Source organism: Hyperoodon ampullatus (genome assembly GCF_949752795.1).
Source record: "Hyperoodon ampullatus genome assembly, chromosome: 15".
Lineage (NCBI taxonomy): Eukaryota > Metazoa > Chordata > Mammalia > Artiodactyla > Ziphiidae > Hyperoodon > Hyperoodon ampullatus.
In genome coordinates, this window is record NC_136928.1 from 87,743,915 (window position 1) to 87,757,730 (window position 13,816).

General features: G+C 49.7%; 1 protein-coding gene across 7 annotated transcripts in view; it reads left to right on the plus strand.

Annotated features, from left to right (window-relative positions):
* Nucleotides 1-4,309, plus strand: part of MYT1L (myelin transcription factor 1 like) — a gene marked incomplete at both ends in the record, with an annotated part of 135,813 nt that extends 131,504 nt beyond the window's left edge. For 5 of the 7 annotated variants that reach the window (XM_079720700.1, XM_079720701.1, XM_079720704.1 and 2 more), the window contains 3 exons: nt 615-718; nt 3,711-3,854; nt 4,169-4,309. In XM_079720700.1, coding sequence (XP_079576826.1) covers nt 615-718; nt 3,711-3,854; nt 4,169-4,309 — 389 coding nt within the window. Of the gene's footprint in view, nt 1-614; nt 725-3,710; nt 3,867-4,168 lie in introns of those variants that run through there. The other 2 variants (XM_079720699.1, XM_079720703.1) reach the window with 2 other exon arrangements.
* Nucleotides 4,310-13,816: the final 9,507 nt, after the last annotated feature.

Below are 13,816 nucleotides of genomic sequence, written 5' to 3' on the forward strand. Positions count from 1 at the left end.
TTAGCTGTCAATATTCAGAGAGCCTCTGTGACCACCCGCCTGAAGTCTGTCACTGCCGCCTCATCCTCCCACAGGGGATGGCTACCTCAGCACCCACCGAGTCGGGTTTTTGGTTACCAGTCTGTTATCAGTTTTCCTACCCAAAATCTAGGCTTGGGGAGGGCAGGGACCCTGTTGGCCTCATTTTCAGATATGTCAGCAGGCTCCTTCCCAGAGTGATGGGGGAGAAAGAGCGAGGGAGAGAGACAGAGAATAAACAGAGGAGACAATTCATGGGCTGCACCGGGTAAATCCATGTCCAGGACAAAGATGGTTTCGGCTGGAGTCGGAGGGTCACACCCTGAGGCTCTGGTTAATCGTCCCAGGGAGATGGAGCCTTTCAGTTTGGGGGGCCTGTGTCCCCCCAGTTGATTTTTTCTGTTTTTAGGTGTCTTAATTGTAAGGCGGATGGCAGTGGGGATAGAAGACACACAAACTGTGACTGTATTGTTTAATTCAACAGTACACTCTCCCAGCAAATTCGGTTCCAAATCTAGAAAGAACGACACCTCCAGGTTCCACCTGTAGTGTTTCCAGGCGCCGTGTCTCTAACCCCCTCCCCTCCGCACTTACAGGCATAGAGAATGATGAGGAGATCAAGCAGCTGGATGAGGAAATCAAGGAGCTGAACGAATCCAACTCCCAGATGGAAGCCGACATGATCAAGCTCAGAACTCAGGTAACAGTTTCTGAGGCCCTCAATCGAGCCGTCACCTGCGCTGATGCCGGGGAGACGAGGGGCGCCGCCATTGCCTGTTTCTTTGCCCAGTTTTCCCTTTACTTATTCACCTGTTTTCTCAGTCTTCTGCTGAGATCATTTCAGTGGCAAAACTTGCTGTGACAGAGGGGCCGCCGGCCGACTAGTTTTCCCTCTTGTGTTGGTATTTTTAATGACACGTGGTTATGGTAGACGGTCCCAAGGAGTGCTGTTCCTGCAGCGGGTGAGCTCGTTCCCCCCGGGGATGCAAAGGCCCTAAGGTTATCACTCGGTAAGCAGGAACAGGGAGCTTGTTCCTTGGGTTCCCGGGGGCCGCTGCTATCCGTGGCCTCACGAGCCTGCTGGGAGGGGAGGGGTGGAGCCTTTATTGAGCACCTACTAGATGCCCCATCCTAGGGGCTTTGGTCCTATAGCCCAGGTGCCCACAGCGGTCCACATGGTAAGTGTCCACAACTCCCGCTGCACCTGAGATCTGGAGCGGCTCAGCCAGGGCCACAGAGCCGTGGGCCCAGCGCACCCAGTTTGGCTCTCCACAGGCCTTCCCCGCCCCGGCTCCGGAGGCTCTGGGAATGGGGAAGCACTGCAGCCACTCACAGGCGAGGCCAGGGATTCCTGTCCTGTTCGAACCCACGCCCTCTGTGGCCTGGACCTGTCCCTCCCCAGCCATCCCCTTGGAGCATCACAGCCTTACTGGGATTCTTGCCCATGGGCTTAGGGGGCAGGGACAGGTCCCTGCTGGTCCCCATCCCCGCGGGCACAGCCTCTCCAGGTAGGGGAGCCCTCCAGCTATGCCCCCACCAGGGTCACCACAGGGACTCCAGGGCTACCCTTTCGTGCCCTCGGGCGAATGTGAGGCTGAGATTCTCTGCCTGGCCGTCTGTCCACTTGTTTGGACACCAGCCCACCTGCTGACCACAGCCCCACCTCCGGCCGTGCTGCAGCCCAAGGCGCGCCTGAGACAGGCAAGGGTTTTCCTTACCTTTAATCCAAAACCACAGCGGGAGGGGTGGAGGCCCTGCCGCTGGGCTTTCTGGTACCCCTCACCTCCAGCCAGGTCAGCGATACCGGGAGGGAGAGGACCGTGCTGCTGCGTTTTGTCCAGTGACTGGAGGTGAAGACAGAGCTCTCCAGGCCGCACACGCCAGCCACACAGGGCACGTGCATGGCCCCCAGAAGCCCTGTAGCACGGCCGCTGGGATAGTTAGGGAGCGACGGTCACCGCGCCTGAGAGCCCCGGAGCCCAGGCCCCAGCGGTCAGAGCCCCACTCTTACCTGTGTTACCTGAGGGCTCCAGTGAGCCTTCAGTGTAAAAATAGATTCTGATTCTGCTGCTTCAAAGGCACTGAATGGTCAGTCTGACCCACACCTCTCTCATTTTACAACTGCAGAAACTGAGGGAGACCAGGGTCCTCGCAGGGTCCCAGGTCCAGAGCCTGGACAGAGTTCACGGTCTCTCCATCGAAAATGCTCAGAACTGGGGACTTCCCTGGTGGCCCAGTAGTTAGGACTCTGCACTTCCACTGCAGGGGGCAGGGGTTCGATCCCTGGCTGGGGAACTAAGATCCCACAAGGCGCACAGCATGGCCAAAACAATAAAAAATAAAACAAAATGCTCAGAACAGTATGAAGAATTATATATTTTTTTCATATCATCAAATCAGTGATTGCTAAGCTCTATGTTTGTCTCTTATAAATCGTATCTTTATCCTGAGCCAGGTCTAGATTTCGTATAAACACGCACACACCATCCTAGCGGCCTCCTCCCTGCACTGCCGGAAACGAGATGCCCCTCAAACACTTAGTCGGAGGACATGCTGCCAACGGCAGGGAAGGGGGGAAGCTCCCCATCCCCGGGGCGGAGGGCCGTGAGCCAAGGCCCGGGGCACAGAACCAGCTGCGTGCCCAGCCCTCCCCCTGGCTATGAGCAGGGAAACCCTACCTGAGACATCAGAGTTTAGAGTTTATGAAGCAGAGATTCAGGTGATTCGGGGCAGCCAGTGGTTACAGTGTGAAGGCGCTAAGGCTGTGAGCTTGGTGCACGTCTGGCAATTCTGTCTTGTTTCTGTGCATCCCCTATGATGCTGGTCTGCGACTGCCAAGCTACACAGGTGCAGGGGACCCACAGAGCCTGGCACACACTCTGTGGTTGCCAGGAGCCCCTGCACCCGTGTAACCAGCCTTGACTACAGCATCCAAGCTGCCTATTCGCTTCCACGACTGTGTCCCTGCAACCCATGCAGATGGGGGCAGCTCTCCTGCAGGGCCGTGTAGTAAGTGCTGGTTGTCTGGTGGCAGGTGGAGGCCAGAAGGCGCCACGGCAACTGTTAAATTCTCTCTGGAGTATTAGAGGAAGGAAGAGCTGCCCAGGAAGCCACGGTCAACCTTTATCTGACAGAGGGATGCAGAGATGTCATACCTGCCGGTAGAGACACCTGCCTCGACCCTAAGGGGAGGGCAGTGACGTGCCTCACAAATAAATCAATATTTCAAGACTTATCTGTGCAGAATTAAGTTCAGGCTAAAAAGAAGGCGTATGAGCCGCCGCACTGCATAAGATACTAATCCAAATAAATAATCCCATCACGCCAGCGGAAAGGCCAGGGTGGGACAAGGACATGGTCGTCATGTGACCCTGTATGCACAATGACAAGCAGAACTTTCTAAAAAATTGAGTGAACGTCGACACAGCCCAGGAACCTAGCCCACCCTAATGCATGAATCCCTTTTCAGAAAGACAAGCCCTTAGAGTCCAGTTGCCACGTGCTCAAGTGTGATGACTCAATGCACACAAGAAGATGACCCTGAAAATGACCTGTCATTCACGTGGGAGCCTCTTGATTTAAGCAGAGAGGTTCTCCCTCTGCCTCGGGAGCTGGGGCCTCTCCCCGTGGGAGCGGGCGCGTGCTCCCCAGGCCGGCTTGTGTTACATGTCCCACGCGTCTGTGCGTTTCAGATCACCACCATGGAGAGCAGCCTGAAGACCATCGAGGAGGAGAACAAAGTGATTGAGCAGCAGAACGAGTCCCTCCTCCACGAGCTCGCCAACCTGAGCCAGTCCCTGATCCACAGCCTCGCCAACATCCAGCTCCCGCACATGGTAAGTGACTGACCGCCCAGAGCAGGCCACCGGAGGCCTCCTGCGGTGCGCATCCCAGAGTAGATGCCTTTTTCTTTCCTATTTTCACCGTTCTTCGAACTTTGGATATTTGCGGTTACCTCCCCCAAACCATAACGTTAATTGCTAGAGACTCTGGCGGGGCTGAACCAGTAAATCCCCTAAGATTAAGTCTCTCTGAAAAGGCCTTTTAACTAAGGACAGTGGCGTTATGCTATGGTACTATTTTATGCTGATGTGAATATCCTATTAAGAAACTAAAAGTTGCATATGAACTACTATTTAATATCTCGTAGGATCCAATCAATGAACAAAATTTTGATGCATACGTGACTACTTTGACGGACATGTATACAAATCAAGATCGTTATCAGAGCCCAGAAAATAAAGCTCTACTGGAAAATATAAAGCAGGCTGTGAGAGGAATTCAGGTCTGAACAGCTGCTGTAGTGATGGAATCTTGCTTAAAAAAAGGATGCCTCTTGTTTTTTGCTGCTGTAATTTACCAGAAAGTGTTATATATTTATTTCTGTTTGAAACAGTGTTATGCTTACAAGACTTCATAATGATTTTATGTCTTGCTTTAAAGATAGTACCTGCAGAATAGTTTTGGAATACATTCACATTTTTGTACGTTTTCATATAAGCTGACATAGTGTGATATGCCATGTAATGTTTATAGCTGCTAATGTATGCACATTTGAGGGTATATATATTTCTGAAGAGGTAAGCCGATCAAAATAAAAAGAGTGTAAATTCTTTTTAATGCTTTAGTGATTAAATGTTTTAGTATTTTGGACTGAAATGGACAAAAAACAAAAACAGCTTTGAATGATCATTTGGTGGTCCTGCAGCCACTTTTTAGATGTTATCATTTTGCCTCATGTTGGAGGATTTTACGGAATTTAAGAAAAACATTTCGTGTGCATATTGTTTCATAGCAAGAATTGGTTGCAAAAAACAAATGCTTTATTTTTGAACAATGCTTGGAAATATTATGTGATTTTTTTGTTTGTTTGTTTTAGGAGGATGGTGTATGGTGGGGCAATAAATGAGGTTTTTTGCATTCCAAGGAAATGGCATATGGATTAACTGTAAGAAATGAGATAAGTAATTTATTGTAAGACAGCATCAAGCCATGGAAACTTGGCAGAAGATTCAAAGCAGCTTAAACAGCACTTTTTAAACTAACTCCTGAGCATTACTTACATGGTGTGACTATGGGACCTTCAGTTAAGACAGGGGCCTGTTAGAGGTGGATGACCCGAAGACTTCCTCTTCCATTCTCAGTACCCTTTGGAACAAACTTCTTTTACCTCCCCAAGAGTTCCGTGCCCCTCTGAACTGTCTAACAGAATCTGTGTGTTTTCATTTACGCTCAAAGATCATTTAAGACTATTTATTTCCCCTTCCACCTTAAAAGAATTATTCTTACCGTTGTTGTTTGCTGTTATGATTTCACGTATGGGGGATGAAGGCACATGATTTGTGAGTCCTCGAGTGACTGGGCTGATCTGTCTGCTGGCCTGCGTGGGCCAGCAGCTCCAAGAAGTGCCCTCACCCCACGCTTACTTTGAATAAGCCCGGGTCGTATTCAGAGTCAGGACGCGTGTGCTCCACTGTCCCGTCCCGTCCGCTGGAGACCAGTTGACCATAGAACGTTTGCGTAGCCTTGTTTGATCTGTCATGACCTTCTCTAAGAGTGAATGCAATCAGATGTTGAGAGTAACTAAATATACTTCAGCACTTTTTTGCTTTACACTAGATCATCTTAGACTCATTTGCACCCTGGAGATTGATTGTTTTACCCGACGACTGCACTACGTGATGCATAAGACCACTTTCCACGGCTGCACTCTCCCCTGCTCGCTCGTCCCTGGGACGACGTGTGTCGTGTTTTCCGATTGCCGTTGACTTGATTTACATGTAATAGCATTCTTCCTTCCATGTCTTGATGTTATGCAGGAAGTACAAAAGTACTTAAAATTTTGTTATGAAAAAAAAAAAGATGGGTTTTGTAAAAATAAAAAAAAATATTTTTAGCAGAACAGGACTTACAGGGTCATTGTCCCCACACGTGCCAGTCGACTATTTGCACTTACCTTGTCCTATATATCCGTACGGAGGTGTGCAATTCCCGTGTCAGTAGCCTCGTGACACTGACCCTGGAGGAATCTGAGGAGGCCTCCCGGCTGACCCGATGATGCTAAGGGAGATTACAGGGACCTCACAGCAAATACTCTGATACAATACTCAACCTCGGTATATATATATATGTATAAATCTATGTACATCCCAGCGGCACTTTAGACTGCTCACTGTACAAACGCTTACAGTTTTCCAGGAGGACTTTCATAATCAGCTGGGAAAAGACTACGTCATGACTTGGGCTCTGCAGCCCCTCTCTGGAGAGCCCGCTTTCTGTCGTGTGATTAGTTGTAGCTGCCCCGCTCAGAATTGCCTTTTTGAGAACTGAAGCCAGGTGCTCCGCGTCACCTGCGGCCATATGTCCCATCCAGGGCCCCGGCCTCCTTGCGGGGGGGCCCCCGTTGTTCATATCGGCACATGCATCTCCCCGCCCCGTCGTGTCTGCAGCTTCTTGGCCAATATAGTGATGCTTTTGGTAGAGTAATAGGTAGTATCAGTTTGGGATTCTAATTGTTCTCACCTATGTACAATGGAAAGGGGTTTTAAGCACAAATCTGCTGCTCATCTAACGTTGGTACATAATATCAAATCAAAAGTTATCTGTGACTATTATATAAGGATCACAAAAGTGTCACATATTAGAATGCTGACCTTTCATATGGAATTATTGTGAGTCATCAGAGTTTATTTATTATAACCTATTGTTCATATTCATTTCTAAGTTAATTTAAGTAATCATTTATTAAGACAGAATTTTGTATAAATATTTATCGTGCTCTCTGTGGAACTGAAGTTTGATTTATTTTTGTACTACACGGCATGGGTTTGTTGACACTTTAATTTTGCTATAAATGTGTGGAATCACAAGTTGCGGTGATATTCATTTTTAAATTGTGAACTTTGTACAAATTTTGTCATGCTGGATGTTAACACATCTTACTCTAAATAAAAAAGGTGTTACCACATTTGTAGCACGATGGGTCTCTAACCGGCTGTGCATCTTCACTGGAGTCTGGAAGTGCTTGGTGTCCGGGGCCCCCAGCGGGACCCCCGGGAACGTTTCTCCCCAGTGCTGGATGCTTTTACTGTAACGCTTTCGGGGGTTTAGTTCTCTACTCCGAGGCCCCTGAGAACAGATGCGAGCAGTTCAGGGGGTGCCTGCACGGAGCTTGTCTGGAAGCCACTCTGCCACATCTGCCGTCACCCTGCTCTCTCCCCCAAGGTCACGTCACACGCAGGCGTCTCCCCAGAACAGGGACATCCTCACTGCTACAGTTATCCCCCTAGATATGACATCGTCATTGCGTAACACGCATCCACGTCCCAAAGTTCCCGCTTGAGCCAAGAACGTCCTGTACGGATTTTTCCAGATCTGGTGTCACGAGGGCTCACAGGCTGCTTCCAGTTACCACGTTCCCACCCCTGGTCCCTTCACTCCCTGCCTTCCCGGGTCTGCAGGACACAGAGGTTTGAGAGGTGTCCAGCTGGTCAACTTTGTCCGATGGTTCAGTTCCAAGGAAGACGCTGCGTCTTTCCCAGCACCACCTGGGGTTCCTGGGGCCACTCGCCCTGTGGTTGGTCTCCTGGGAGCATCATCACCACCGTTCCTTCCACGCTATCAGCAAGGATCGCCCACAGCCCTTGAATTACCCCCCAAATGTGATCCAACATCGATGAGTTACCCAGCTGCTCATCACCTTCGTTAGTAAAAGTAACCCCTAAAATTCCAGAAACACTCACCTGTGCTAGACACAGTCCCCCAGAGCCCCGCCATACTCTGTTAACTCCACAACAGGGTCCCAGTGGCGTCTTCTGCTGGTTCAAGGCCATCTGAGCCCCTCTTCCTAGCGAGTGTTGCTGGTATTTTATACCTAACAGCTTGGTCAGCTGCATCCGGGCTGATGGAGGGGGAGGGCGGAGGGATGCTTTTAGGACCCTGCCACCTCTGTATCTCCATACCTTGGGGCGTACCTCTGTGAAAAGCCCCGCCTTCAGGATCAAATGCAGTTAAAGCAGATGATGGTGCGTCAAGGAGCTGCTGGCAGTGACTGAAATCTTTCAACTTGATTGTCGAAAGCCGTTTTGCCCTTGCCTGAGAGTTGGTATAAACATCTTGGAAAGCAGTTTAACAATAATACCAAAGATCTTATAAAATTCAAATTTTTGACCCAGTAATTCCAGAAGTCCCCCTAAAAACACCAAAGCAACTGTAAAAGCATTGAAATAAGTGAAACAACCCCAAAGTCCTATTTCAGAGGAAGGCTTGAGCAGCTGATGACAAATGCACCTTACGGAACGCTATGGTGTTCCTAGAAACGCTGGTTATAAAGACTCGTTAATAAGATGCTTGTGATAAAGCAAGTGAACAGTACAGAAAACACGCTAAGGAGCAGGTGAGTGGCAGGAGGCTGGGCCAAGTCGACCTGTGTTAGTGACTGAGAGACCCACAGTTCTCGTGGCCCAGCCCGCCCCCAAGCCTGCGGAAGGGGCGTCTGTCCAGTTCTGTCCTCGGTCTCCTCCCGGAAGCCCCATCACCAGGAAGGAAAGTGATGCCCCTCTTCCTCGGGAGATAGCCTCTCCAGGAGCAGGAGAAGCCCTTACTGACGGCCAGAGCATCTCAGCTCCCCGAAGGCCTAAGTCCCTGCACCGTTCATCTGGGGCCATTTCTGCTGCGGGAGACCTGGGTGCACTCAGGGCTCCCATGAGTAGAGCTCTCCCTCCACAGCCTGAGCTCCAGTCCGTGTGGACTCCTCAGCAATGCAGAGCAAAGCAGGAGAGCCTTGGGCCTTAAGCAATTTAAAATATACATCAAGAAAAACAAACTTTATTCATTGTCTTTTTTCTTTTGCATTTACACAGCCTTAGATCTAGAGGTTTATTCACAAAAACCATCATACAGATTCTCTCCGTGTGATCAGATTATGAGCCTTGTTCATTTCCTTCTTTATAGGGTTCTTTTTTCCCCAGTTTTCTTGAGGTGTAATCGACATAATCAGATCTAAGCATCATCTTCCTGGAGGGTCATGTGAGCCCTTATAAAATCAAGAAAAACTGCTATCTTTAAGGAATTCTCTAGGTGATGCTGCGAGAATGCTGCTTTTTATGGTTGAGCAGGTATTGTTCCCGATGGGGAGGTCTGGTCGACGCCTAATGCAGATACACAATGCACAGTCAGGGGAGAGAGGTGGCCAAAAGGTAGAGAACATTTTTTAGGTTTAAATTTTTCTTGTCTTGCCATAAAATATGAATTTTATTCCACATTAATATTCACAGCTCCCTTGGAGCTGTATCTGCCAGTACTGACCCCCAGAGCACCTCCCTGAAAGCTTCTTTTTTGACTCGCCTTGCTTTTCATCTGGTTCAGCGTTGCTGTGACCAGATTGGTTGATTACACGAGAAGCAGCCAGACCTCCAGCTTCCTCGTTCCCATCCTGAGGGTTAGAAGAGCTGGAAGTCTCTGCAGTTCACTTGCTTGGTGAATTACATCTTATCATTTGCTGTATTGCCAAAAATATTTCCCGGAGCCCAAAGAAGTGTTGATTCGAAAATATTCCTAAATACTTTAGGCTTATCTGATGCAAAGCACGAAAGATTAGCTCATGGTCACATTTTTAAAGTTCTTTTATTCCTGCTGAATAAGGGGAGAATCCCTTTCACTTTCCAGAATGAGAAAGCCTTTCTGGATTTCTGGATTTGAAGTCTGGATATGAATCTTATCTGTCTCATTCTCTGATACATGAAAGGGTTTGGTGCCTTAGCCCCACCTGAAGCTGCCTCTCCTCCAATCTCTGGTCCTTCCTCTGGCTGCTGTCCTCCATGTGTTACCAAAGTGATTTGTATGGACCCTGCTCAGGCCCCAGCCAGGCTCCCTGCCTTAGCAGGAGAGGGTTCTTTTTCCCTTCAGGATGGAGCAGGCAAAACCAAAGTTGAGATCAACACAGCACAAGCTTTATATGGAGAAGACTAGCTAAATTCACAGATAAGCTTCTCGCCCACCTGGCCAGAGAGATTTACTTTAACCAATAAAGACAAAGGGAAGCGGGGTGAGGCTGATGATGGGGAGGTGTATGCATTAGCCTACCGGGGGAAGAGGTGGGGTTCCTCCCCCACCAAGGGAGCGGGGTGCCATCCCCTTTTTATCCTTTTCTGGTCCTTTCTGTCTGATCATGTCCCACCCTGTAGGTGTGTCATTTACATGTGAATGTAGTAAAATCAGTGTATAAGGAGACTGGGGCTCTGTTGGAGGTCAGACTCCTCTCCATCTGGGCCCTTGTTCTGAGACAGGAAGGGGGCAGGGCACAACCTTTAAAAGAATGACAGCCACTGAGGACACGACATGAACTGATTAGAGCCAACTAGGTCCAAGAGGTGGATCTTGAGCCTCAGTATACGCTCATTGCAACATATCAGCTAAATGACACACCCATAGGTGCCATGACAGTTCTGAGACTGACCATAAAAGGCCAAAAAGTGGGCGGTGGCCCAGTTCCTGGAAATCTCTGCACCTTCTCCAAAATAGTTGGAATAATCCTCCCACTCATTAGCCTATGAATTTACCCATCCCATAAAAACTAACCACCCCATATTTGGGGGCCTCTTGCTTTCTGAGATGGACCACACTCTGTCTGTGTCGCTCCCAGGGCCGCTCTCACTTTCTGAGCTGGACTGCATTCTATCCATGGAATGTGTATCTCTCTAAGTAAACCTGCTTTCACTTTACTATGGCCGCTCTTGAATTCTTTCCTGCACAAAGCCAAGGACCCTCACCTGGCGGCCGTGCCCAGGAGACCCAGGACGTGACCTGGAACGTGACCATCCTCTCACACCCCACTCTCTTCTGCAACAGTTCCATCTGCTTTTTTTTTCCTCTCTCTCATTTGTTTGTAGCTTCCTTTCTTGTCTCTGGACCCTTTAACTTAAAGGTTTACGTTCACCCCATCTAAAGGCGGGGGTTGACAGGCTTTGAGCAAAGGTCTGGAGCATCTCCAGAAGCACAGCCTTCGTTCTCAGCATCTCACCTCCCTGGTACAAAACTATGTTCGTGGGGTTGTGAATGAAAAACGTTGCTGCCGTATCAGTAAACCAAGGACTCTGCAGCCATCCTGCCACTGAGACTGCCCCGAAGGTGAGGACTGAGAGAGGACTCAGGATGGAGGCAAAACGGGCTGCAGCCACCCTCGCGGTGCCCCCTGTGGGGACTCAGGATGGGAAAGCACAGGACGCTGGCCCCGGGTAGCTGAGGTGCGGATCAAAGGGACGATTGCAATGAGCCTGGACTCTTACATCTTCCTATACATAGAAAAGCGCTAAATTCCTTAACCTGAGATGTCTGGGTTTCTTTAATTAACAGTAATCTTTCGATGTTCCGACTGCCTGGCCTTTGTGGCAAAAACCCCTGTAGATCATGGCTGCCCCCGACCTCTTGTGAGCGGTCCCTCAGAGCATCTGAGAGGCTGTGTCCTCGGCTTAAGTCCTCAGCAAGTCCATCCAATAAACCATAATTCCTAGCCCGTTTGTCTCCATCCTGAGTTCCCTCAAGGCTCACCATAAGGGCATAGGGGTAGCTTTAGTGGCTGGATGGCTGTAGCATCCTTTGTTCACTAATATGGCAGTGATATTTTTCATTGACAAGGGAAATCTCCATTTGTAAGGGGGTTTCCTCTCTGAGCCTGAGGAGAAGGATGATCCCAAATCACCAGAGACCCTCATCCACGGGGAAGTCCTGACTTAAATCTGCATGACAGCCTTATCTGTTTGCCGTTCTGGGTCCCCTTCCCATAACTGGCCTCCACATGCTTCTTCCTCAGATTTAGGTGAAGATGGTAATTAAACCTGAGTTCTAAACCACCTCTTTGAGATGCTCACTTCCCTGGGTGTCGCCCCTGAGTACAGTAGGCACACCCTTGGATAAGGTTTTGATTTTTTTTTCTCTTGTTCATTAGTCTTTTATTACAAGGCCCCCAGCCAAGAACACAGGAGTGAAACCGACCAGGACCCTGTGTGGCCCTGCCAGGTACAAAAGCCTCTCCGAGTCCCCCAGTTCTTTGTAGTGTAACAGGGAAGAACAAAATCTGACTCCATGTTGGATCTGTTTCTTTGACTTTAACCGTTGCTTCTCCTTGCTTTTGTTATTATAATCATACATAATGACCTCCCTTGGGGAACCCTGACCCTCTGCCTGAATGTTAAACTAAAGTGCCTTTGTTCAGCTCACAGGGAAACACCCTGACCCTGCCCACCTGTGAATGGCTGCAGAAAAGAAGCAATTAATACATCCCCTCCCTGATGCTGGCCAAGCCAGGAGATATTTTACAATACTTTACATTCTCACCTCCTCCCCCTCTCTGTTCTATCAAAGAAACTGGCATCCAGTCCCCGATAAGATGGTACTCTAGGACATTAATCTGCCATCTTCTCGGACGCCCAGCTTTCTGAATAAAGTCACTATTCCTTGCCTCAACACCTCATCTCCTGATTTATTGGCCTGTTGTGTGGCCAGCAGAGTGAGCTTGGACTCGGTAACAATAGGAAAAAGGCTTCAGCCTCCCAGACCTTCCCTTTGTTCCAAAGGGTAGATTCCAACAGTTACTAATCCAGGAAGGGAGGGGCACCGGCAGGGCAGTCAACAAACGACAGTGCAGCCTTGGGGCAGGGTCCTGGCTCCTCCACAGGGAAGATACATAGCAGTACCTTTGAGTTCTTCTGCAGGAACGAAGGCCTCCACCCAGGTGGAGGAAGGTAACTTCAGGCTTAGCTCAAGATTCCTGGAGCCCCACCTGCTACCTCACCACCAGCCAGTCAGAAGAAAGTCACACATCCTGCAGTCCTCAACCCAAATTCTGCCTATAAAAACGCTTTCCCGAAAACCATTGGGGAGTTTGGGGTTTTTGAGCACAAGCCACCCATTCCCCTTGCATGGTCCTGCAATAAACCTTTTTCTCTGCTCCAAACTCTGACATTTCAGTTCGTTTGGCCTCACTGTGTGTCAGGCACACGAACCTGCAACAGAAGGGCAGAGGGAGAATTGTCCTAAGAACAGGCCCTGTCTTGGGACCCTGAAATAATCAGGGGCAACAGCAGTCTGAAGGGGAGCCTAGGAAAGCGACATCTAAAGCGAAGCCAGAGAAAGTCTGCTCCAACCCTGGTTCTTCAGAGCAGACGATGAGCCTGCTGAGCCCTGTTAAGATTTTTCTCAAAAAGACCTGAAGGCCAACTGATAGGCTGGCTTCCAGCCCCACTCAGGGCTCTTCGCGTGCCTGGGCCTGGGTCCCCTCGGCACCAGCTCTCCAGCGGGAGCTCTCCGTCCACTCCTCCCCGTGCAGCCACACTGGCATTCCTTCTGGAACATTCCTCAGGTGTCCAGCAGGGTGGAGTATGATGCTTTCCACCCAGAGATAGGGCTTCCACTCAGTGTAGGTGATGGGGTGGAGGCTGCACTTGCCCCCCTGGATGTGCCAGTGACGCTGGGCAGAGCCCTCTGGAGTCTGTGCTGTGACAGCTCCAGGGTCAGGGGAACACGAGGTAGAACCAGAGGCGTAATTCTCCCTGTGGAAGACAACGACTTCCCGTTTCCCTTTTCTTTCAGAAATCTTTCTCGGGCCTTTTCAAATGTGTGTACATCTTCCTAATGGCTAAAGTAAGCCTCTGCCCTCCTGGCAGTTCCCCCAGGACATGAGAGCATCTCTCTGACTGTGACCCTCTGGACCCAGGCCTGCTGTCCAGACCCCTGGGAGGAGATGGGCCTATGGTCTCCAGACTCCAGACTGCAGTGGGTTGTACGCAGTCAGCCACACAGA